At 46.6% G+C, this 25,505-nt stretch overlaps 1 protein-coding gene across 2 annotated transcripts in view; it reads right to left on the bottom strand.

The window, feature by feature from the left end:
* Positions 1 to 24,337, bottom strand: part of RP2 (RP2 activator of ARL3 GTPase) — a 32,896-nt gene extending 8,559 nt beyond the window's left edge. For both annotated transcript variants that reach the window (XM_048859437.2, XM_075130933.1), the window contains exons 1-3: positions 24,183 to 24,337; positions 2,060 to 2,725; positions 932 to 1,046 (exon numbers count right to left, since the gene is read on the bottom strand). In XM_048859437.2, coding sequence (XP_048715394.2) covers positions 932 to 1,046; positions 2,060 to 2,725; positions 24,183 to 24,311 — 910 coding nt within the window. In that variant the 5' untranslated portion in view covers positions 24,312 to 24,337. The remainder of the gene's footprint in view (positions 1 to 931; positions 1,047 to 2,059; positions 2,726 to 24,182) is intronic.
* Between the last annotated feature and the right edge of the window lie 1,168 nt (positions 24,338 to 25,505).

Raw genomic sequence — 25,505 nt, 5'->3', positions numbered from 1 at the left:
GTTCATTCGGATTGGGACCTAATTCCTTCAGAAGTTTTTGCCTGGATCAAAAGATTGGACACATGCCTAGTATCAACTGGCCCTCATGCACCATTCAGGTTTCATCCTGAAGCAAGGTTCTCTCTCAATTCTCTGCAAGATAGGCCTCCAGCAGGCCTGAGCTGCCACGTGAGCATGACAGCTTTTGCAATTCTCTGTTTGCAGAAAACAAAGCTGTTTGTATGCTAAGCATTATGAAGACTAACATTTATGCTTAACTGCTCACTATGGCTGTATCTGATTTCTCCAAATAATGTATACAAAAGGGACTACTTCACCACTTACAAAGTATGAACGCTAACTTTGAAGCTAGTGGTCTTCAACAGCATTCTCTTCTGTTTTAAATCCTTTAACAATAGTGAATCATCATGGCGAATGACAAACTGGGATTCTATTTTGGTCTGCCATGCCAAGTTCTAGCCTTTTTCTTTGTGAATTACAGAGTTAATCCAACACCTTTGTTGTTTGCCAGCAGCAGGGACTGAACATGCAAGATCTGGATCTAAAAGCATGAATTTATTTCCTAAGCTAAGAGAACCAAGTCTGTTAGATGTTCAGGTTGCCATCGCCTAAGACCTAAGACCCACGTGGTCCTTTCACTAGGAGACAGCCACACTAAGCATGGGTTAGATCAGCTTTGGAGCATTGCCTGGAGGGATCAGGAAGGAATTCACCACTTCATTCAGGGCCTGATCCAAAGCCTACTGAAGAAAACAGAAAGACCTTCCATTGATTTCAGTGACTGTACTGCTACTGCGGCTCAAGCCATTTTCCCCCTTCTTTTGAAGGATTATCTACAGCCAGAGGGAATACACTAACTCAGATGGACTAGAAACTGAGTTGTATGTGTTGGGGGGCTATCACTTTTAAGTGATATTTTAAGACTACTTACCTTTTTCAAGCAAAGGAATGAAGTCAGATGCACTCTGCTGGAACACTCTTTGAGCATCCTCTGCTTTCATTGAAACTTCCTTAGTCTGAACCAACAAAAAGCCTTTGCCAGTCATCTGGTAACAAACAAGGTATCCATATTAAAAACAGCTCTTAACATCACTGATATATAGTGAGGACAGATGTTTGGCTTTTCTGAAAGCAGAAGACCAAATAAATTACATGGGAGTATAATACATAATTTTCCCCTCTGACTATTAAACCACAAGACAACCTTCTCAATTTATTCTCTTCTTCCCTAGTTCAAAGGGAAAAGCACTTTCTTCACCACACTTGAAGATTCAGTTTTACTTATCTTTTCATTCCATTCATCCAATCTTTGCTTCTGTTCTATTCCCCTACCTGAAACTAAAGTTTTTTTTTTAGTAGTTTCAAATTAAAAATGTACATGTGCTGAACACCTACAAATACTACTGAAGCTAATTGCCCAACTTGCAAAGGTGTTGAACACCATTAGCTTTTCTTTAGCTGCAATAGATACCAAACCTGGATCAGGCTCCTCTCTAACCCACAAATGCAGCATCTGGCTTTTATCTACTTGTCAAGATTGTTTTTTAAAGCCATCCACAAGTTTATGGTTTTAGTCCTAAAATGGAAAAACTTCTCCATGCAGAGAAGTTATCTGAAGATATTGTATCCACACTTCCAAGAAAGCTTCCATTAGCTTCCAACTGGAGTCTTACCCAAGTAAAAATAAATTACTTGTGCATGTAAAATGTCACTCTAAAAGTAACTTTTGGTGTTCCCATATATCCCTCAAGTTTGATAGGTATCAGAGTAAGATTGAACCATCTGAGCTCATGTTCTGATGGCAGTTATGGGTACATAATAAATACCCAAATCAGTGCAAGAAAATGCATCATGAAAAACAAGTTTGGGGATAACAGTTTCACATTTTTTTCCAAACACACCAAAACTACATACTGAAAAGTATTTTAGTAGACATCCAGAAGCAAGCCAGTTTGAACTTCAGTATCTTCACTTCAGTAAGCTATGAGAATTTGCAATTTATTCCGAAAGATATGAAATTGGAAAGTCAAGAAGCTAGAAATAGAAAAATGTGTCTTACCTCATCAATTAACTTTCTAGCATTTGCAGTTGTGTAGTCTCCAGCAAAGAATACTGCCAGACACGATTCCTCACTGCTCTTCTGCCTCCCACCCCGGGTTATTGGAATTATGCTCTTTGTGGTATCTGTAGAAATTCTGATTACTTTTAGTTCCTCAGATGTAGGTAAGGGGACATAATCCTGAACAATGGCATCTTCAGGTAGAAGACTCCAATTGTTTTCTCCCGACACAGGTGTAAAGTCATGGATGTTGCTCCATGTGTTATTGAAGATACTCAGTCCAGCATCTTTGAATTGTAAAGCCAGCTCTGGATAGTAGTACTGGAAACAGCCAAATTTCATACCTGTGGATGACTCAATAATGGGTTGGGTGGCACAGCACAAGAATACTTCCAACTTTCTGCAGTCCCGGGTGCGAAATTGTTGGCACGCCACTACACATTTACAATCTTTGCAGTCACGGAAAAACACACTGCCTTTTACGGGTCCTAGAAAGATTCGACAGCTTGTACAATCATCAATTGTGATTGTGGCAGAATGGTCAAAGATGTAGATATTACAGTTCTCACAGTCCTGAATGACAAATTGTTGCCCTGCAACTTTTCCAGGTAAACGGCCCACAGTTTCCTCCTTAAGTCCAGAAAACGTGTAGTCTTTGGGATCAACCTAGGAAAAAAAAAACATAACAAGTTTTACAAGTGACAAAAGCAATAGCTAGCATTAAGAACAAGTGGAGAAACCGGAACAAACTAAATTCAAACAGAGACTGAGGGTCAAGGAACTGGCCAGGAGACCTATCTTCAGAAGAGACTTTTGTCTGGGATTTTGTCAAGGTGATGGGAGACAGACGGATGGTCTGCCAGTGCCTTCATTAAAAGATCTGGATTCAATTTCTCATACTGCTACAGATTTCCTGTATGCTCTTGGGGAAAAACATGCTTCAGTGCTTCAACTATTCAGTGCCATGGCAATCTTTTCCTTTTCCCTCCCTTTCTCTGCCTGGTCCATGGTTCATCTTATAAAGAGCGCACAATCCCATTGCCAATGTTTTTATAGAGCAGTTTGCACGCTGTACAATGTACCCTAGGTGCTTCTGAAATAGAAAATCAGATATTGGTCAGCATACCCACATCTCATGGGTCTTCATGCTTTTCAGCTTTTGTCTTTTCTTCCACCAGCTCTCCACCCTATCCCTGGCCCAAAGGAACCTTAGGGCAATATTTTGATCAGCGTATGTTGCATTTGTTAAAAAGTTATCCCTCTCTAGCCTACAATGTCACAAGGCAGGAAACGGTTACTCTATACTGTATACTCTACAGCTAACGGAAAATCTGCATTTTTTTTTTTTTAATTAAGACTGTAGACAAACATTGGCTGGGCTAGCAGAGTCAGCTTTATAGCCTCTGTCTCCGAACATTACTCTCTCTTGTTCAGGAGGGCCACCTTTAAAAAAAAGTTAACTGGATGAAGAGTCCTGTTTTAATGAAGAGAATGACTAATTGTCATTCAATTACAATTTATTGTTTGGAAGAGAATTTAACAGTAGAGAAACAAATGCTATACTGCAAAATAATTGATGTTACACACTTTTTGCTACATAAAAGAGTAAAGAAAGTTTTAAGTGTTACAGCAGGTTCCATTCTGCCCTCATGTGTATGTGTTAAAATAGCATCTTACAGTAGTTGAACGCTTGGAAGCGTAGGACATTCTTACATGAGAGGTCACTTCCAAAGCCTGAACTTCAACTCCATACTATATCCTGTGTCAACCGGATAGCTTTGGAGCATTTGCCAAGCCGTTAGTAATTCTAAAAGCTAGTAGGAGAGCAACTTCTATATAGTCAGATTTGAGTAATATGTCCCATTTTTCAAAAAGAATAACTTCCCTCTATGCAATTTTAGAAGGTTACATAGACAATGCAAGAAATATGGAATAGACACAAGTGAACTGAGATCCAGAAATGCCTCTTGCCAGAATATCCTTCCTCACTCTGAAAATCCTAGGAGAGATTTATCCAAAATAGATGTTGAAACTAAAGACTTCAGGAAGGTAGCTGAATAATCTTTTCAAGAAAAATGTATTGTTTACATGGTAGATAGCTAGAGAGAGAGAGAGAAAGTTAGTCTGATGGAGTGCTACATGCAGCCACTGAAGAGTGTTCTTTCTAAAGTTTTGTTCCCTCTTCCTTCTAAATTCAAGTTGGCCAGTCTCCTTAAATTGTGCTGGCAGGCCTTAAGACAGCCAGCCCAGGAACAAGGAGATGAGCTTAGCTTTCAGACTACTGCAAGCTCTTTGGGGCATAGACTGGTTTCTATGTCTGTACGGCGTCTAGAATAATGCGGCCCAAACCCAGCTGAACTCAAACATATATGATGTGGTAATGTCTAAATAAGTATTAGGAAACACTTTCATCAGTAGAGAACAAACAATTATCTCCCCCCCCCCCCCCCCACATACACACACACACACTCGCTCATTTATTGCGAGCATTTAGTAGAAGACTTCAAGGGAATAATTTGGATAGTCTTGGGATAAACTGTTACTGCTTAAACAAAGTGCAGAAACAAAAAGGAGATGACTTCTCCAAGAAAGGGGAAGATGGAAGTTTAAGGAAGTTATGACTTCCAGTGTTTAGCATAAATATGCTGGTCTTTTTTTTTTAATCTATAAAGACTTCAAAATAATGCAGGTTCAGAAGTCTTTAGGAAGTCGTGTAGACATACCATATTTCAATAGAATTAGTCTTCTAGTTTTACACAGGTTAAGAAAAAAGTGTCATTCAGCAAAGCTTAATCTGATTTGTAGTTCAATCTCAAGTGACAGTGATTTAGTGGAAACAAGTGTTCCTGAATCACTTACTGATAATCAGGTGTCCTTCCATGTGCGTTAAGACTGAATGAACAGTCAGCTTGTGACTTCCTGAATTGAGTGCTTAATTGTGCTTAACATTTCACATGCCAGAGAGAGCATTGTTAAATGCAAAAGCAGTATTGTTGCAACACAAATTAACTTCCTTGATTTTATTGCGTCACTGAAGTTTGTCAATTTCCTTTATAGGAAAATTGCAAAGCAAAAAATGTAGACCAAGTTAGCTGAAACTAGGATGGAAGTTGCACAGAAGTGCTTTTAAACTTTGCCCAAAAGGCTAAATTTTCCTCAAAAAATTCCCTTGGTGCTCTCTCATTTGCTGAAGACAGTCTGGAGGGCAACAGCATTAGTGAGGTCAAACGTATGCATGCTGAGAACTAAGGCCCCATCTACACTGACAAGTTTCTGCACAGTAAAGCAGCTTTCTGCACTGTAACTCCCGAGGCGTACACACTGCCACGCCACTCAGTGCGCAGAAACTGCACAGTTGTAGCGCTCTTAAAAAACACCACCCCGCCGAGAGGCATAGAGGTTTCTGCGCCGGGGCTACAGCGCTGCGGTGCCAGTGTAGACATGGTGGTGATTACAGCGCTGCGACTGGCCTCTGGGAGGTGTCCCACAATACCTGCTCTCACCTCTCTGGTCATCGGTTTGAACAATACTGCCCTGCCCTCAGGTGACCAACCGTCATCCCCACCCTGTACATTCCTTTAGAATTTTGAAAGTCCCCTTCCCATTTGCTCAGTGATGCGTGCAGTGGTCTCAGTGCATTTTTCCAGGTGACCAAACCTGCTCCACGCACCAGGCAATTCCCCCGCTTGGAGCAATGTCAAGCTGCTGGACCTCATCAGCATTTGGGGAGAGGAAGCTGTGCAGTGCTGTGAAGCTGTGCTCCAGCCATCGGAATTATGGTACCTATGGACAGATTTCTGGATGCATGATAGAAAGGGGCCATGGCTGAGACACACTGCAGTGCAGGGTCAAAGTGAAGGAGCTGTGGAACGCCTACCACAAGGTGCGGGAGGCAAACTGCCTCTCCGGTGCTGCGCCCACGAATTGCTGGTTCTACAAAGACCTGGACGCGATATTCGGTGGTGACCCCACCTCCATTGCGAAGGCCCCTGTGGACACTTCATTGGCTCGTGTGCCAGTCAAGAGCGGAGCAAGCCAGGAGGAGGAAATCTTGGATGAAGAGGGTGAGGGAGATCCAGAGGCAGAGGATGACTCTGAGGCCAGAGATGCATGCAGTCAGGAGATCTTTTCTACCCCGGAGGAGCCTAACCAGTCACAGCAATCAGATCTTGGCAAAGCGCAAACAGGAGAGGAGGCCCCTAGTAAGTGGAACAGATTTAGGGAATTGCTGAAGTGAATTGCTGGGGGCAGGATGGATGGAGAAAGCAGGCTTGTCTCCTACCACATGCCTAGTCTGAGCAGCAGAACAGGCTGCTGATACACTCCCTCACTTCACGGGAATCTCCCCTCAGAAATCAAGGAAACATTGCTGCACACAGGTAAGCTGCATAGGGGCTGGGGCGGAAGCCTCAGGCTTGTAGAAGGCCCTCCCTTGATTCCCTGCTCATGCTCAGCAGCGAGATATCTTCCATAATGATCACCTCCTGTGGAAAGTGTGGGGACAGGAATGATTATCAGGCCCTCCTTACAGTGCTGGCTCTACTCAAGAGCCATGTGCCCAGTGTACAGCAGGGTCCGGGAAGAGTGATTTATCCTGAGGCTACTCACCATTTTGGGGATCTTGTGGCTCATGTGCGCTTGCCTGCATCAGCCAGTTTTTGACAGGTGAGTACTGGCTGTGTTTTAAAGCCCTGAATCAGTGTTCTGTGTTGCAAACAATACTGCTTCTGTAAAACATTGCATTTAAACTTCAGAGACGACCTTGGGAACCCAGCCTCTGTTACCAGTGGCAGAAAAGCTGTGCAGAATTAGAAAGTGGCCAAGGAGAATTAAGGAGGACTTTCTTCGTGAGGTTATGATGCACTCAGCCACTTGGAAACGGGAACTGAAGGAGTGGCGGGACAGCGAGAAGAGGGACCGAAAGGAGAACGCGGCACACCAGAAAGAAGCCACGGAGTGGCTCTTAAGCATTATGGAGCGCCAAGCAGACATGGTCCAGGTGATACTAGTTTTTCAAACCGAGCAGCTCCGTGCCTGCCCTCCCCTGCAGCCACTGTTGCAAAACTCTCTCTCATGTGCCCCCCCACACCACCACCACCACCCCCCTTATCAACCTCCTGGCTCCACTCTCTACCCGCAGCATTCCACTGCCGTTTGGCCCTGCTGAAGTACTGCACTGGGTGCACTGTACGCACAAAGGAGAAGGTTGGGTGTGATCCCTGGACATACACAAATCTGTAGCCATCCCAGGACCCCTCCTCCTCTGAGCATAACAAATATTAGTGGCTTTCAGCTTAAAATTGCTGCCTCAGGGCATCCCTGATCCTTATGGCCCTACACTGTGCCCCTCTAATAGCCCTGGTCTCTGGCTGTTCAAACTCCACCTCCATGTGCTGAGCCTCTGCAGTCCAGCCCTGAGTGAAACTTTCAGCCTTCCCTTCACAAATATTATTGAGCGTACAGCATACAGCTATAAGCATAGGAATATTGTCATCGACCAAGTCCAGCTTCCCATACAGGCATCGCCAGCAGGCTTTTAAACAGTCTAATGCACACTCAGTCATTCTGCACTTGCTCAGCCTGTTGTTGAACCGCTCCTTGCTGCTATCAAGTTGGCTTCATAAGCTACTGCATTAAGGGGGAGGCGGGGTCTCCCAGGATCACAATGCACATTTTGACTTCCCCTATGGTGATCTTCTGGTCCAGGAAGAAAGCCCCTCCTTGCAGCTTCCTGAACAGGCCAGTGTTCCGAAAGATTCCCGTGTCATGCACCTTTCTGGACAAACCTGCATTAAATGTCTGTGAAACCCTCACAGTGATCCACAAGCGCCTGGACAGCCATTCAGAAATACCTCTTGCGATTAATGTACTCTGAGACTAGGTGGTCTGGTGCCAGAATTGGAATGTGCGTACTATCTATTGCCCCGCCACAGTTAGGGAAGCCCATTTGTGCAAAGCCATCCACAATGTCATGCACATTGCCCAATCATGGCCTTTCAGAGCAGGATGTGATTAATGGCCCTGCACACTTCCATCAACATGAATCCAACGGTCAACTTTCCTACTTCGAACTGGTTAGCGACCAATTGGTAGCAGTCTGGAGTACCCAGCCTCCACAGTGCAATCACCACGTGCTTCTCCAGCAACAGGGTGGCTCTCATTCTCATGTCCTTGTGCCACAGGGCTGGGGTGAGCTCATCACACAGTCCCATGAATGTGGCTTTCCTCATCCAAAAGTTCTGCAGCCACTGCTTGCCATCCCAGACATGCATCACAATGTGATCCTACCACTCAGTGCTTGTTTCCTGAGCCCAAAAGCAGCGTTCCACTGTGGTCAGCACCTCCATGAATACCACAAGCAACCTTGTGTTGTAACTACTATGTGTGGCAAGATCAATGTTGCACTCCTCTTGCCTTTGTAGTTTAAGGAATAACTTCACTGCCACTCATGACATGTTGGTCAGAGGGAGCAGCATACTGGTCAGCAGTTCGGGATCCATTCCTGTAGCCCAAAAGAGGCAGGGCAGGGAGCACAGTACACTGGCCCTTGAAAGATGGTGCCGTATCTAGACTGAAGCACAGGGATTGCTGGGATGCAAAGTAATGCATCACAGGGCATTGGGACTGGACCCAGGATGCCCCATGACTCCTCTCCCTCCACCCCCCTTCCCACAAGTCTTAGTGGCAAAAGAGAAAGGTGTTCTGTGGGACAGCTGCCCAGAGTGCACCGCTCTGAATAGCGTTGCAAGTGCCGCAAGTGTGAACACGCTATTGTGCGGAAAGCTGTCACTGTGAACAGCAGTTTTCCTTCAGCGCTCTGACCGGCACTGTAATTGACAGTGCTGTAACTCTGCCAGTGTAGACGTGCCCTAATTCTTGTATGTGTTTTGTGGGAAGGAAGGGGGTGGAGTGTTAAAATACTTGTAGAGAGAGACACTGTCCACTTAAGGTTTATTTCAATTGACTTTCAAAATTCAGTTTATGCTAAAGTACATTTTTAGTTTTTTTTTTGTTTTTTTTTTAAGATATTTTTAAAAATTAGGAAGAGTTAACAGCACCCCTGTTCATAGGGTCTTTTCAGTAAGAGAATCTGACAGCCAGGAAATACAGGGGAAACACACTTACTGTACAGGAAGTACTGTCAAATGCAAGAGGCAAATGAAAGCAATTTTTTCCCCCCCTCTTAACTTTTCTGTTGTAGTCATCTTAGGTGTTACTTGTAATTGCATGAAGTTAGTCATTTTCAGAATAAAGTTTAGGTCAGTGTTCCTTTAAGAACTTCTGTGCTGAATGCAGCTACTGTTGAGACAGTCAGTACAGAAGTTCATACATAATTCAGTTTCTTTGCAGCTCTCTCTTCAGACAGAAGGGCAGACAGGATTTAACTTAGAAGTGAGCCTTAGGGATTTAAGCACAGAGTTCCCATAACAAATGGGTACTAAGGGGTTAAATCCACCTTCATTACAGTTTATCCCTAGTTGCTTAACAAGTTCAGTTTGATAGCCTGCTTTTTGCTACATTAGGAAAGAAAGACAAGCCTACAACCAATGGATTTCTCAAAGAAATCTTTACTCAAAAAAGATTCTTTACCTAGCCATGTATGCTAGAAATTTCATAGCAAGAGTTTCTACACCCCTGGGAGAAGTATGTGTCAGAATTCAGTTATCAAGCAAGTCTGTGGCTGAACAATTCTCATCTATGTTACCCATCAGTGGCTAGACAGGATTTTTAAAAGCTGTGCTATGGTTTCCTCCCCTACCCCGTTCACCATTACTGAGAAGTCCTTTAGCTTTAACAGTATTTGAAGCTGTTTTCCCAGTTTGGTAAAAATTCTAAGAGTGACAGGGCTTATAGGGAAGGGGGAAAAAAGTGAAAAATTAGTAAGTACAAAAGCAAAAAAGCCAGGGCCTCAACCTTTCAAAATGGTAAGTGTTCCCAGGATGACCAAAGATTTGAACAGCTACCTGAACTTTCCTAAAACAGCTTGTGCAAGCGTGCCTATTCTTTGCCTATCCCACCAAATTAGCGAGTCTTACTACTCAGCCCATCATGATGCATCACTGTGGGCTAGTAACCACTACAATTCTCAATGGATCATGCCTGGCTACTGTTTACCCAGGATGCCAGAATTTAGTGGGCTTCCTACCCCAGACTATTGACATTAAATGGTGGCTTTGAACTATGCTATTATAAGGTAATAACAGATGCCCAAATATGAGAGTGAAAGCTAAAGCCACAACAAAGCAGCCTGGTAGAACTCCACAGTTCTTAATGTTTAAAGCAGAAAGAACGAGGAGTACTTGTGGCACCTTATAGACTAAAATTTGAGCATAAGCTTTCATGGACTAAAGCCTACTTCATCAGATGCATGTAGTGAAAAATACAGTAGGAAGATATATCTACCAGACAGCAACATTAGAAATAAGGGACGTTTGTTTTATGAAAAGCTCTTGCTTTTCAATAGTATCGCCTAGACTTCTGGATTGCTGAGATGCTTGAGTGTTCTGCAGAAGTTGGGATGTCAACCGAGAAGATACAAGCTCCAGTGGATACTCCTACCAGAACCGGAAAACACAGACTCAGTAAACTGCAAAGTGGTGCTAACATCAGACCTAAGACATTTGAAGACAAGACTGCCAAGACCTGATTAGGACTACAGGAGATATCTTGGCTCCACTACCAACAGATCTCCTGAAATAATGGAAGCAGAATGAACAGAGTTCTTGATTCCAGTCCAAGAAAAGGGAATATGCCAATACTACTTGTATGACCCTGGAGCAGAACTGGAAGAGTCCCTCTCCTTCGTAATAAAGGGTAGTCAGGATTTGCTGCCCATGCAGAACAGGTAAGACAGAAAACTGAAGACACATTTGTGCTGTTGTATACAAGAACTCTGTTCAAAGAATCTTCCTAGACACAGGGAGAAAGTCTCACAGACTAGACAAACAGCTCTCAAAAAAATCAATAACTCTTATGTTTAGTGTTCATCTCCTACAGAGTCCACAAACCTTAAGAAGACTGGAAAACAACGTGAATATCCCAGTCTCTCCATCTGGAAATATTACAGAATATACGGTAAAGTAGGTGACAACTGAACTCCCTGATGAGGATTTTCAGTGACCTGAAACATATGTGGTTCAGGTGTACATAGCATCTGGAAACTGTTGTATCTTTGTAATTAGTTTTATAAATAAGGCATTACCTAATTACACTGTCATGGAACCTCTCTGTGGACTAAGGACCTCCCACAAAAGGAACGTCTAGGCCCTAGAGCCTCAGCCAACTATCGCTGCAGGCAGTGATGAGCTGCCAAAAAACTTAACCACCGGTTCCCTAAAAAAGTGCTGATTTAAGGGATGTCCTGTCCCCTCCCGCCCCCGTAGGCTCTGTCCTGCTCCCCTACCCTTCCCAGGCCTGTTCTCCATCCCAAGCACCTGCTGGTGGTGCAGGAGTCCTGCAGCCCTTGCATCAGTGGGGTTGCTCCCAGCATGTCGGGTGGTGGCTCCCTGCAGGGAAAGGCTACAGTCTGCCCAACTCCCCACCGCCCCTCAGCCCCTCAGCCAGACAGCCCCACAGCACAGGCGCAGGAGAGACTGAGGGGGGCTCACCCAAGGCAGCCCCCAGCCATGGCACCAGCCGGCCCTGCCCAGCTCCTGGGGCAGAGGAGGCTGCTGCTGCCAGGGGCCCAGCTCCCCGGCCCTATGCGGTGCCCACACAGTGCCTGATCTCCCTGCCCAGTACAGCCGGCCGTGCTCCCTGGGCCGGGCACGAAGCAGCATGGAGCTCGGCCGTGGCTGCTGAGCAAGGCGGCATTGGATCAGCCTCTGCGTGTGGGGCCCTGGAGCGGCTGCCTGGATGGCTGCACAGTGCAGGTACCAGCCACAGCCCGGCCCCTGCCCCGAGATAGGATGCGGGGCCCCTGCCCCGAGATAGGATGCGGGGCCCCTGCCCCGAGATAGGATGCGGGGCCCCTGCCCCGAGATAGGATGCGGGGCCCCTGCCCCGAGATAGGATGCGGGGCCCCTGCCCCGAGATAGGATGCGGGGCCCCTGCCCCGAGATAGGATGCGGGGCCCCTGCCCCGAGATAGGATGCGGGGCCCCGCAGCTCTTCCATAGCCCCACGTCCGCCAAACAGTGCTGCTCCATGCACCCCCACCCCCCAGCACCAAACCCCTTCTCCAACCAGGGCCAGCTTTAGGATTTTTGCCGTCCCAAGCAAAAAAATTTTTGGCCACCCCCACTTCTTTTTCGTGCCCCCCTGCCCTAGCTCTGCCCCTTCCCAACCCCTACCCCAAATCCCCAGCCCCACCTCCTCCCCCAGGTGGGCCACATTTCTTCCCCCCCCCCGCATTGCTTCCTATGGCTTCCCCCTGCAACCCTCCGCCCTAGCTCACCTCCGCTCCGCCTGCTCCCCTGAACACACCACTGCTCCACTTCTCCCTCTCCCTCTCCCTGTCCCTCTCCGGCGAGGGAGAGGCAGCGCGTTTAGGGGAGCAGGCAGAGCGGAAGTGACGGAGGGGGCACAGGAAGTAATGGGGGGGGAGAGTGGAGGTGAGCGAGGGGGGCACAGGAAGTAATGGGGGGAGGGCAGAGGAACCGCTCCCTCCCCCAGCCCGCCTCCGTTCCACCACCACCACCTCCCCTGAGCACACCACCGCTCGGCTTCTCTCTCCCTCCCTCCCAGCCTTGCCACGCAAAACAAGCACGCGGCAAGCCTGGGAGGGATGGGGGGAGAAGCGGAGAGGTGGCGGCACGCTCAGGGGAGCGGGCAGAGGTGAGCTGGGGCACATTTCTAGGGGCAGCATGGCCGGCACCAGAATGCTGTCCCTAGAAACGTGCCCCCCAAGCACCTGCTTGTTTTGCTGGTGCCTAGAGCCGGCCCTGTCTCCAACAGCCCCCTTCTATAACACTGAGCCCTACACCTTGCACCCTCCCTAGGGCCGCAAGTCGGGGCCCCTTGGCCTGGGGAGCTGCCCCAGCTGAGCCCCACCCTGGCTGGGACTTTCTGGGGCAGTGACTGTCTACCCAACTCACCCCACCCCATTCCCTGACCACCCCCCTAGAACCTGCACCCGCTCCAACCGCTCCCTGCTCCTTATCCAACCCCTCCTCCTAGCCCCAGCCCAGCCCCCTTACCATGCTGCTCAGGGCAGTGTGTATGGATGCTGCGCGGCCCGCTGGAGCTTGCAGCCCCACCCCCGACCATGCTGCTCAAAGCAGCAGACGCTGCAGAGCTGCCCAGGAGTGGTCCAGAGCACTGCCGGCGTGACATGCTGAGTGTCTGCGAGAGGGGGGAAGGTGGGGGAGGAGCCAGGGGAGCCTCCCTGGCTGGGAGCTCAGAGAGCTCTGGGAGAAAGCTATTGTTGACACGGTCCCGTGTAAACACTACTCAGAGCTTAAGCATCGGATACCAAAAAGACTCTGGGACAGGAAACCCAGTTTTTAAGTGCCAACTCAGTAGTCCACAACAGATCAGGTGACTCTGGTGCCACCCATAAGAACAGCAATCAACACTGCCACGTTCTCAGCACCAGGCTTAATCTAGATAGCTCTGGGGACTATCAGCCACTTACACCAGACAATCTCACAGCACATGACTTTCCTGATCCTGCAGTGCTAAATTCTTAGCTGATGGTTCCAGAAAAATCAAGGGAGCTGGCACTTCAGCACCTGAGTGAGCCAGTGTTTGCAAGTCAGGGAACTTGGTGACAGTCATGATGAGGATAACACTACTTTACTAAGCCCTGGTCTACATTAGGACTTTAGGTTGAATTTAGCAGCATTAAATCGATGTAAACCTGCACCCGTCCACACGGGGAAGCCCTTTTTTTCGACTTAAAGGGCTCTTAAAATCGATTTCCTTACTCCACCCCTGACAAGTGGATTAGCGCTTAAATCGGCCTTGCCGGCTCGAATTTGGGGTACTGTGGAAACAATTCGACGGCATTGGGCTCTGGGAGCTATCCCAGAGTGCTCCATTGTGACCGCTCTGGACAGCGCTCTCAACTCAGATGCACTGGCCAGGTAGACAGGAAAAGAAAGAACCGCGAACTTTTGAATCTCATTTCCTGTTTGGCCAGCGTGGCAAGCTGCAGGTGACCATGCAGAGCTCATCAGCAGAGGTGACCATGATGGAGTCCCAGAATCGCAAAAGAGCTCCAGCATGGACAGAACGGGAGGTACGGGATCTGATCGCTGTATGGGGAGAGGAATCCGTGCTATCAGAACTCCGTTCCAGTTTTCGAAATGCCAAAACCTTTGTCAAAATCTCCCAGGGCATGAAGGACAGAGGCCATAACAGGGACCCGAAGCAGTGCCGCGTGAAACTGAAGGAGCTGAGGCAAGCCTACCAGAAAACCAGAGAGGCGAACGGCCGCTCCGGGTCAGAGCCCCAAACATGCCGCTTCTATGATGAGCTGCATGCCATTTTAGGGGGTTCAGCCACCACTACCCCAGCTGTGTTGTTTGACTCCTTCAATGGAGATGGAGGCAATACGGAAGCAGGTTTTGGGGACGAAGATGATGATGATGAGGTTGTAGATAGCTCACAGCAAGCAAGCGGAGAAACCGGTTTTCCCGACAGCCAGGAACTGTTTCTCACCCTGGACCTGGAGCCAGTACCCCCCGAACCCACCTAAGGCTGCCTCCTGGACCCAGCAGGCAGAGAAGGGACCTCCGGTGAGTGTACCTTTTAAAATACTATACATGGTTTAAAAAGCAAGCATGAGAAAGCATACTTTGCCCTGGCATTCGCGGCTCTCCTGGACGTACTCCCAAAGCCTTTGCAAAAGGTTTCTGGGGAGGGCAGCCTTATTGCGTCCTTCATGGTAGGACACTTTACCACTCCAGGCCAGTAACACGTACTCGGGAATCATTGTAGAACAAAGCATTGCAGTGTATGTTTGCTGGCGTTCAAACAACATCTGTTCTTTATCTCTGTGTTATCCTCAGGAGAGTGAGATATAATTCATGGTCACCTGGTTGAAATAGAGTGCTTTTCTTCAGGGGACACTCAGAGGAGCCCATTCCTGCTGGGCTGTTTGCCTGTGGCTAAACAGAAATGTTCCCCGCTGTTAGCCACAGGGAGAGGGGAGGGTTGAGGGGGTAGCCACGCGGTGGGGGGGAAGCAAAATGCGACCTTGTAACAAAAGCACGTGCTATGTATGTAATGTTAACAGCAAGGTTTACCCTGAAAGAGTGTAGCCACTGTTTTATAAAATGTGTCTTTTTAAATACCGCTGTCCCTTTTTTCCCTCCACCAGCTGCATGTGTTTCAATAATCTCCTTCCCAGAGGCTAGTGAAGCTTAGAAAGAAAAAAAAAAAACGCACTCAAGATGAAATGTTCTGAGCTCATGCTGTCCTCCCACACTGACAGAGCACAAACAAATGCGTGGAGGCAAATAATGTCAGAGTGCAGGAAAGCACAAAATGACCGGGAGGAGAGGTGGTGGGCTGAAGAGAGGGCTGAAGCTCAAATGTGGCGGCAGCGTGATGAGAGGAGGCAGGATTCAATGCTGAGGCTGCTGGAGGACCAAACCAGTACGCTCCAGTGTATGGTTGAGCTGCAGCAAAGGCAGCTGGAGCACAGACTGCCACTACAGCCCCTGTGTAACCAACTGTCCTCCTCCCCAAGTTCCATAGCCTCCACACCCAGACGCCCAAGAACGTGGTGGGCGGGCCACCGGCCAACCAGCCACTCCACCACAGAGGATTGCCCAAAAAAAAGAAGGCTGGCATTCAATAAATTTTAAAGTTGTAAACTTTTAAAGTGCTGTGTGGCATTTTCCTTCCCTCCTCCACCATCCCTCCTGGGCTACCTTGGTAGTCATCCCCCTATTTGTGTGATGAATGAATAAAGAATGCATGAATGTGAAGCAACAATGACTTTATTGCCTCTGCAAGCGGTGATTGAAGGGAGGAGGGGAGGGTGGTTAGCTTACAGGGAAGTAGAGTGAACCAAGGGGCGGGGGGTTTCATCAAGGAGAAACAAACAGAACTTTCACACCGTAGCCTGGCCAGTCATGAAAGGTTTTCAAAGCTTCTCTGATGCGTACCGCGCCCTCCTGTGCTCTTCTAACCGCCCTGGTGTCTGGCTGCGCGTAACCAGCAGCCAGGCGATTTGCCTCAACCTCCCACCCTGCCATAAACGTCTCCCCCTTACTCTCTCAGATATTGTGGAGCGCACAGCAAGCAGTAATAACAGTGGGAATATTGGTTTCGCTGAGGTCTAAGCGAGTCAGTAAACTGCGCCAGCGCGCCTTTAAACGTCCAAATGCACATTCTACCACCATTCTGCACTTGCTCAGCCTGTAGTTGAACAGCTCCTGACTACTGTCCAGGCTGCCTGTGTACGGCTTCATGAGCCATGGCATTAAGGGGTAGGCTGGGTCCCCAACGATACATATAGGCATTTCAACATCCCCAACAGTTATTTTCTGGTCTGGGAATAAAGTCCCTTCCTGCAGCTTTTGAAACAGACCAGAGTTCCTGAAGATGCGAGTGTCATGTACCTTTCCCGGCCATCCCACGTTGATGTTGGTGAAACGTCCCTTGTGATCCACCAGAGCTTGCAGCACTATTGAAAAGTACCCCTTGCGGTTTATGTACTTGGCGGCTTGGTGCTCCGGTGCCAAGATAGGGATATGGGTTCCGTCTATGGCCCCACCACAGTTAGGGAATCCCATTGCAGCAAAGCCATCCACTATGACCTGCACATTTCCTAGGGTCACTACCCTTGATATCAGCAGATCTTTGATTGTGTGAGCTACTTGCATCCCAGCAGCCCCAACAGTAGATTTGCCCACTCCAAATTGATTCCCAACTGACCGGTAGCTGTCTGGCATTGCAAGCTTCCACAGGGCTATCGCCACTCGCTTCTTAACTATGAGGGCTGCTCTCATCTTGGTATTCATGTGCCTCAGGGCAGGGGAAAGCAAGTCACGAAGTTCCATGAAAGTGCCCTTACGCATGCGAAAGTTTCGCAGCCACTGGGAATTGTCCCAGACCTGCAACACTATGCGGTCCCACCAGTCTGTGCTTGTTTCCCGAGCCCAGAATCGGCGTTCCACAGCATGAACCTGCCCCATTAGCACCATGATGCATGCATTGGCAGGGCCCATGCTTTCAGAGAAATCTGTGTCCATGTCCTGATCACTCATGTGACCGCGCTGACATCGCCTCCTCACCCGGTATCGCTTTGCCAGGTTCTGGTGCTGCATATACTGCTGGATAATGTGTGTGCTATTTAATGTGCTCCTAATTGCCAAAGTGAGCTGAGCGGCCTCCATGCTTGCCTTGGTATGGCGTCCGCACAGAAAAAAGGCGCGGAACGATTGTCTGCCGTTGCTCTGACGGACGGAGGGGCGACTGCCGACACGGCTTACAGGGCTGGCTTCAGGGAGCTAAAATCAACAAAGGGGGTGGCTTTACATCAAGGAGTATTTCAGGCAGGACTTCACAGAGGGTTCCAATAAGAAATGGTGCACCTAAGTTATTGTTCTTATTGGAACAAGGAGGTTAGCCTGGCCTCTGATTGATACATGGCTAGATTTACCTCACTGCACCTTCTCTGTGAGTGACTGCAGTGTGACCTAGATGAGTGAGTCCCCTAGACGGGGGAGGATGCAAATGAGTACAAAACAAATCTGGTCTATTTCTTGTTTTGATCCACTCCATCTATGTTTTACATCTTTGGCTGGCAGCAGACGGTGCAGAAGGACTGCATGCCATCCACATCTCATGGCTGCTCGGCGGAAGATGGTACAGTACGACTGCTAGCCATCCTCATCTCTTGACAGTTCAGTAGGACTGACTGCAGGACTAAAGAGAATGACCTGGTCAAGTCACTCCAAATTTAGTCCCTGCGCCCATGTCTGCCCAGGCGCTCCCAGCCGACATGGCCAGGAGCACCTCGGACACGACGAGGACGGCTACCACTCGTACTGCACCGTCTGCTGCCAGAAGGCAATGGGTTGCTGCTACTGTGTAGCAATGCCGTACCGTGTCTGCCAGCACCCAGGAGACATACGGTGACGGTTACCTGAGCGGGCTCCATGCTTGCCATGGTATTGCGTCTGCACAGGTAACTCAGGAAAAAAAGGCGCGAAACGATTGTCTGCCCTTGCTTTCACAGAGGGAGGGAGGCCTGACAATATGTACCCAGAACCACCCACGACAATGTTTTAGCCCCATCAGGCATTGGGATCTCAACCCAGAATTCCAATGGGCAGCAGAGACTGCGGGAACTGTGGGATAGCTATCTACAGTGCAACACTCTGGAAGTCGACTCTAGCCTCGGTACTGTGGAAGCACTCCGCCGAGTTAATTAACTTAATGCACTTAGAGCATTTTCTGTGGGGACACACACACTCGAATATATAAAACCGATTTCTAAAAAACTGACTTCTATAAATTCGACCTTATTCCGTAGTGTAGACATACCCTAAGTGACATTTCAGAGACAGTCAACAGCACTGAACCCAGCTGACAATTGGAAAACCCAAGGACCTGGGTATTTGTGTCCAGTAGCAATGAGCCACTTTGACAAATGGTGCTATATCTTTGGCAGCTAGGTATGTTGACTCAGATGGATCCCATTGTCACTTGAGTACAAAACCTCAAACTAGTGGTTCACCAGTCACTGATGCTTGATCTTTCACACTGGGGGAAACCAGAGACATCTGTGCACCAAGCCACTTCAAACAAGTGGCCCTGGACAGTCAGTTGTGCTGGATCCTCAGCACCAGATTGTCAACACAGACAGACCTGGGGACCGAATGCCACTTGGCTTGAAGTGGTCAAAGTAAGTGCTTACAATTGTCAAAGGTATCAAAATCCTGGTACCAGATGAAGATGACCCAGACTGGTATGGGGACATTAGCTACTCAATATAGTGTGCTGCAAACCACGTTAATGATAAATGCTCGGCTGGACTCTGTTGATCCAGATGAATACAGGGACCTTGGTACCACTTAGAGGTCACTGAACCACTACCAGTTCACTAAAAAGTCAACAGTGCCAGAACTCTGGCTTCAGATGAGACACAAACCACAATTTCTCTCTTTTTAACCATTTAGATATGTCTTCTACTTTACTGAAAGTTAAGTCCTTACCACCATAAAGCATGTAGTAATTTTGGCTCTGGTCAGAATGTGTTTTTGCATCTACCACAAGGTATTTAAAGTATGGTTTGATGTAATGAAATATTAAGTATGGAGACACTAACAATCCCTCCATAATACATTAGTTATCCTGCAACATACACAATTTAAAAAAAAAAGAAGACACACTTATGTTGTTTGAATCTTGATAAAAGCAAACTGGATGAATACAGTACTACACAATGCAGAAACTTAACAGTTATGTGCAGATGCTGTTTCCACCTAACCATTATACATTTACATTCTTGTATCATCTTCTCACCCCGCCAAGTTCCAGACCATCTTCTGCCCAAAGCAACAACCTGCTATATTTCAGAAGTAGCCAAGAATCCTCTAATACAAAACAGGATAGTTTAAGACAAATATAAAATCCAGCATCTCTGTAGTTAATGTACTACATTACATGTTTTAGTGACTGCATTGTAGGCATGCCAAAAAGTATCTATATGAAATAGCTTGACTCAGGACCATCAAATCTCTCCTCTTAATCTGAAGCTAATACAGACTTTTAAAGGGTCAGTGAAATTTAGCACCCTTTTTGAGTATTAATTTTACAAGTAAAACCTAAGATTCTTTATAACTGAAATATCAGAAAACATTTCTGGTTTTTCCAGTTTGTTTTCTGTGTGGCCTTCTCACCAAGTGAGAGAAAATACATCTTCAAGCATTAGGAAAATATGGATGTAAAACTTTTGATAAATTTTCCAAGTTTCTGTACAGAGCCAATGCACAAGAAATTGCTACACAGAAACAATATTTGGAAACATTAAAATGACTGAAACTAAGGATTTAGAACTGAAGTGCAATCTGTTTTACTGTGTTGTCATTATTGCAATGCCAATTATGAACAAAAAGTAAATCTGACAGTGTGGTTATTGACTTTAGCTCAGCCCTACACTAAGAAAAGTATCAGAAGATAATCTCATTTTTAAAATTTGAAAACATTACACCAAACAAAGCCATGCAACTTACAGTGACATGGGGGGGGAATCAATTTTCACACTTCAGTCACTGTGGCTAGATTCTGTATCTACAGCACTCTGTCTAGAATGCAATTAAGAGGGCTTCTTTTACAGTATTTGAAACTTGTGATGTCAAAGAGTTATTGACAACAGAAAGCTCTATTCAACTCTTAGGCAACTGAAGTCTAAGCAGAAAGATTCAGGTACACACAAGGAGATTTTTCTACACATTGTTAGACCTATAAAGTTTCCAATAATTTTTTCTTTAAAATAACGCAACTCCTATAGTTGACAGACAGCATCACATACAATAAAAGCGGTCTTGCTGACTGACAGACTGAAGTTAGAAATATTACCCAGTAAATGTGAACGTCCTACCCAAAGCAGTGTATTAATCACTCACTATTAAAAGTGACCAAAAATGAATGCCAGAAGACACCTAGTGAAACTATTTATAAATCTGAGGTTTTGGGAGTTTTGTTACTATGTATTTTCATGTGTGTTTTTGCACAACATAGAAAGACCTAGGTATCCTGTAAATGTTCTACTTTACTCTGTGCATTTGACAACAGTTCTTCATACAGTCAGTTTTCATATTTATTTGGTCCTTTCACACAGCAATGAGGGAGAGGACAACATTAAAGACAGCATAACATGGGAGGAAACCTAGGGACAGTATCTAAAGCGACTTAAAAAAAAAAGGAGTTTACATTTTGCATTTGGGCCCCTTTAAAAGTTTGTCAATTCCACTTCATGGATGTTGGTACACTAAATGCCAAATTCTCTGTTTTAAAATTAACTTTTTTTCCATAGTCATTTACTACTATTTCTCAACTTCAACACAAAAACAGTAGCATTGAGTACACTTGGCAGCCAACACAAAAAGACAGAGGAAAGGGTAATGAATGTTTGAAACAATTTCTATATATCTTTTCTTGAGACATTCAAAAATTAAATAGGTTTCAGAGTAACAGCCCTGTTAGTCTGTATTCGCAAAAAGAAAAGGAGTACTTGTGGCACCTTAGAGACTAACCAAGTGAGCTGTAGCTCACGAAAGCTTATGCTCAAATAAATTGGTTAGTCTCTAAGGTGCCACAAGTACTCCTTTTCTTTTTGAAAAATTAAATATTTAACCCTGCTGTTTTCAGTATAGTCCTCTAAACTCAAAAGCCAGGAATCATTACATATGATGGTTTGGAAGGAGGAAGCCTTTGCATAACTGCCTACAGACATCATGTGCAACAACTTAATATTTAAGTATGAGATTCTCTTTCACACAGAATTGTTTAAAACTTGTTGTAATCTATTAGGAAAGTTAACCCCAAATGTAGTCTATTCTAATATCTGAGACACTGACTGCTCCTAATGTTTTAATACAGTCACCTCCTGAGAAACAAGCTCACCTGAAGGGGAGTGGGGAGGAGAGAAAAGTGTGGAGTTTTCTCCGAATGACTTGTTTTGACCTTCCTCCGGGTTAGTAAGTAACTGTCATTTTATATTAAACTTACCCCTGTGGCTGGATATGACAGGTTCACAAAATGTAGTTTACTAATTTAACCGCTTTAACTTTAAATGAAATTAGCGTTTGGGTGGCTTCTGTTGTATCCTTTTACAATGATGTAAGAACCATTCCAACTACATTAAAAAAAGTAGCAACTGATAACACTGTGGCAAGGGAGTAACAGCTATATAAGTAACATGGTCTGCCTCCTCCCTTCGCAAGCACTGTATTAGCCAAGCTGTGCCATAAGTATTCCCTACGTCTAGGAAATCAAAATATCAAGTCTGACGTGAAGCAGCCTCCTTTGTCCTTACCCTCTAATCTTTGCGCATACTTAACCCCATATCTTAGTTTAATCCACTAGAGAGCCTTAAGTGTCACACCAGGGCATCTGACCATGCTTAAATAAGAATGCAAGCCTGCAAAATAAATAAATAAATAGTTTATACCTTTTCTCCCTTTATGGCTCATAAATGTGGTCTCAAGTTTGGTTTTCACACACACAAACGGAGTTTCTAGTCTGTTCTATTTTTTTCAGGAAGGCTGTGTAGAATTGGAGAAGTACCAAGTACGAAGGAAGTGAAACATGAAGTGGTGAGTGAAAAGGAGGATTTTTATTCAAATTTTCTTTCATATTCATTTTTGCTTAGAGACCTCTCTCTCAATGGCCTCTCCACCAGTTGGAGGAGAATCCTTAGCAAAGATGCTGCCGTATATGAGCCAAAACTCCTCCGATCCTCCAAGACAACTTCCAGCAAATAAAAGGAAGAAGTGTCAGGGATATAAAATATTGCCTAAGAGAAAACATGCAAGTTTTTAAAAAGCCTTGCACACATCCTTGACACATCATAATAGCTAGGGCCTGATGAAGTTTAGCTATGCATGGGTAAAGAGGCATTTATGTCAAGAAGGCTGTTTGGTTCTGTAACTACTGCTGAATTTTATTTGTTTTTCTTACGTGTGTCTAGAGTGCCCCAGGACATCCACCCCCTTTTAATTACTGTTAGAAAGCCAAGGGATTAATATAAATAAAGGTACAAATTCAGTTCTGCCCTGTCTACCACTACTTCGCATGTAGCTCACAGTTACCATCTAGCTTAGCGCCAAAAAAAGGAGCAAACTCCAATGAAACAGGAGAGAGAAAAAACCAGCCTCATTCCACTATGTTTTACATGGATTAAACCTTACATTGAAGGCTCGGAGATTGTGGCTGCCCAACTAGTAAGCAGTGCCTTGCAAAGAGAGGTAGTTTGCCCCAGTTGCCTGTTACATTCTACCCTAAAGTGAAGGGGTTTGCTTTAAACTTTTAATTTATAAGTCCTGAATGGCATATAATAGGATGGGACATTGCCATGCAAGACTGCATCTTTCCATAGGTGACACCACCTAATCTGCAAAAAGAATGAGGAGTACTTGTGGCACCTTAGAGGCTAACACATTTATCTGAGCATAAGTTTTTGTGGGCTAAAACCCACTTCATCGGATGCATGCAGTAGAAAATACAGTAGGAAGAGATACACACAGAGAACATGAAAAAATAGGTGTTAACGAGTGATCAATAAAGGTAAGCTATCATCAGCAGGAGAAAAAAAACCTTTTGTAGTGATAATCAGGATGGCCCATTTCCAACACTTGACAAGAAGGTGTAACAATGGGGGGGGAGGGAGGGGGAAGGAGGAGAGAGAGAGAAATAAGCAAGGGGAAATAGTTTTACTCTGTGTAATGACCCATCCACTCCCAGTCTTTATTCAAGCCTAATGTAATGGTGTCCAGTTTGCAAATTAATTCCAATTCAGCAGTCTCTCCTTTTGCGATCAGTAAAGATACTCAACCCACATGCCTCCGGTTTATCTGGGCTGCTAGCAAGGCATTCTCCATGGGAACTCCTCAGCTCTGAACTTCGTTTCTCACCCTTTGGTGAAATGCTAGAGATCAGATCTCCTAGCTTTCAGGATATGCTAGGACTTCGTGGCGAGTAGAAAAACAAGATACGGAACTGGAAGATAGAATTTAGTACTACCTGTCCAGGATGGGGAAAAGCACATTTCCCCCCATAGGGGACTGCACAGAGAATATTTTTTAATTAACAACAAAATCAAATATCAACACAACTACACAGGGCGTTTGTTAGCTGTAGCCTGAGGGGGCAGTTTGGGGGCCGGAGGGGGGATGTTTTGATTTAGCTATCTAGAGTGCCCAGGGGTCAGCAACAGCACCTCCACCCAATCTAAAAACAAAACCCAACCCACCCGAGGGGAAGGAAAAGATGCGGGGAGGGGAGGGGAGGGGGCGCGAAGAGTAGCTACGGCAGAGCCCCACGGGAGCGACGCCTGAGCCGCCGCCACGCCAGGGTGCGGGAGATGGGGGCAGCCGGGAGGAGGAGAACGGCTCGCCAGGCTGGGGGGCTGCGGCGGAGGCTCTGCCAAAGGGGGCGAGGGGCTGCTGCAGGGGAGAGGGGGAGGAAGTGCCGGGAGTGGGGGGGGGGTGCCGGGGCGGTACCTTGGCTCGCTGGTCCCAGCTGTACTGCGACGGCGGCTTCTCCTCGTCCGCGGCCGGGGGGTCCTGGCCCGCCCCGCCCTGCGCGCCCCCCTTCGCCGCTTTCCGCCTCTTGGAGAAGAAGCAGCCCATGGCCCCGCCGCGCGCCCGCCCGCCCGGAGGCGCCTCCCGACACCCAGGCACCCCCCGGCGCGCGCGCGCGCCTGCCCGCAACCGCCCCGCCCTGGCCTCTCCCCGCGCGCCGCAGCTTCCGGCTTCTCCCACACCCGTCTCCCTTGGATACGGAGCCCCGCCCCCTCCACCTGCAGCCGCAGCCAATGGCGGCTCGGCTCCGCTAATCAGGCTCGCCTGCCACGAGAGCGCTGAGCTCGAGACGCTTTTAAAGAGACAGGCGCCGTGTTTTGCCTGGCCCCGCCTCCTCCCCTGCCCCTGATAGGGGGGAAAGAGGGAAGCAAAATAAATAAATAAATAAATAAACAAATTCCCTCCCTCTGCTTCTGTGCCCGCCCCGGCCTGTTTCTTTAGTTCCCATCTGGCAGCTTTAAAGATTCAAAAAAAAACCAAAACATTATTCCAAATTTGTCCCTGGTTATAACACCAACAAACAGCAGCAGCCCCGGGGGATGTGCCACCGCCCTGTCGGTCAAAATCAATCCTGAATTTTTTTTCTTTTTGGAATTTTTAATTCTGAAGTTTCATAGAAATTTCAACATTAAAAGCATGTCACCCCGCTTTAGGAGCCAGCGTTAAAAGCCCCGGCCAACCGGGCATCTGCAGCCACAGCAAAACGCCTGACCGAACCAGGTTGAAAATGAGGCACCATTAATTGAAAACCCTTCAACACTCCTTCACACAGGACAATGCACAGCAAGATCCATGGGGAGAGGAATTGTTCTGCAGTTGCCACCCCCTATAACATTTAGAACGAAGCTGCTAGTTTAGCGATCACATCTTCAAGCTTTTCTCTATGTTCCTAAGGACGAAAACTTCCTTTTTAAAAAATCAAAACTCAGATTTTCTCATAATCACATGATTCCAGCAGCTGGGGCTCTAAGAAAAACACCAAATATCAAAGGCTCACAATAAAATTCTGAGGGTTATCAGCACTGAGGCAATATAGCCGTGTGTGTTTTGGAGAGTTACCAACAATATATAAAAAGAAAAGGAGTACTTGTGGCACCTTAGAGACTAACAAATTTATTTGAGCATAAGCTCTAGTCTCTAAGGAGCCACAAGTACTCCTTTTCTTTTTGCGAATACAGACTAACACGGCTGCTACTCTGAAACCAACAATATATAGGGGGCCAGATTCTGCCTGCTGCTTAT

Source organism: Caretta caretta, chromosome 1, assembly GCF_965140235.1.
Source record: "Caretta caretta isolate rCarCar2 chromosome 1, rCarCar1.hap1, whole genome shotgun sequence".
Classification (NCBI taxonomy): domain Eukaryota; kingdom Metazoa; phylum Chordata; order Testudines; family Cheloniidae; genus Caretta; species Caretta caretta.
The sequence above is the reverse complement of the archived record's forward strand: the minus strand, read 5'-3'. Positions and strand labels throughout refer to the sequence as shown.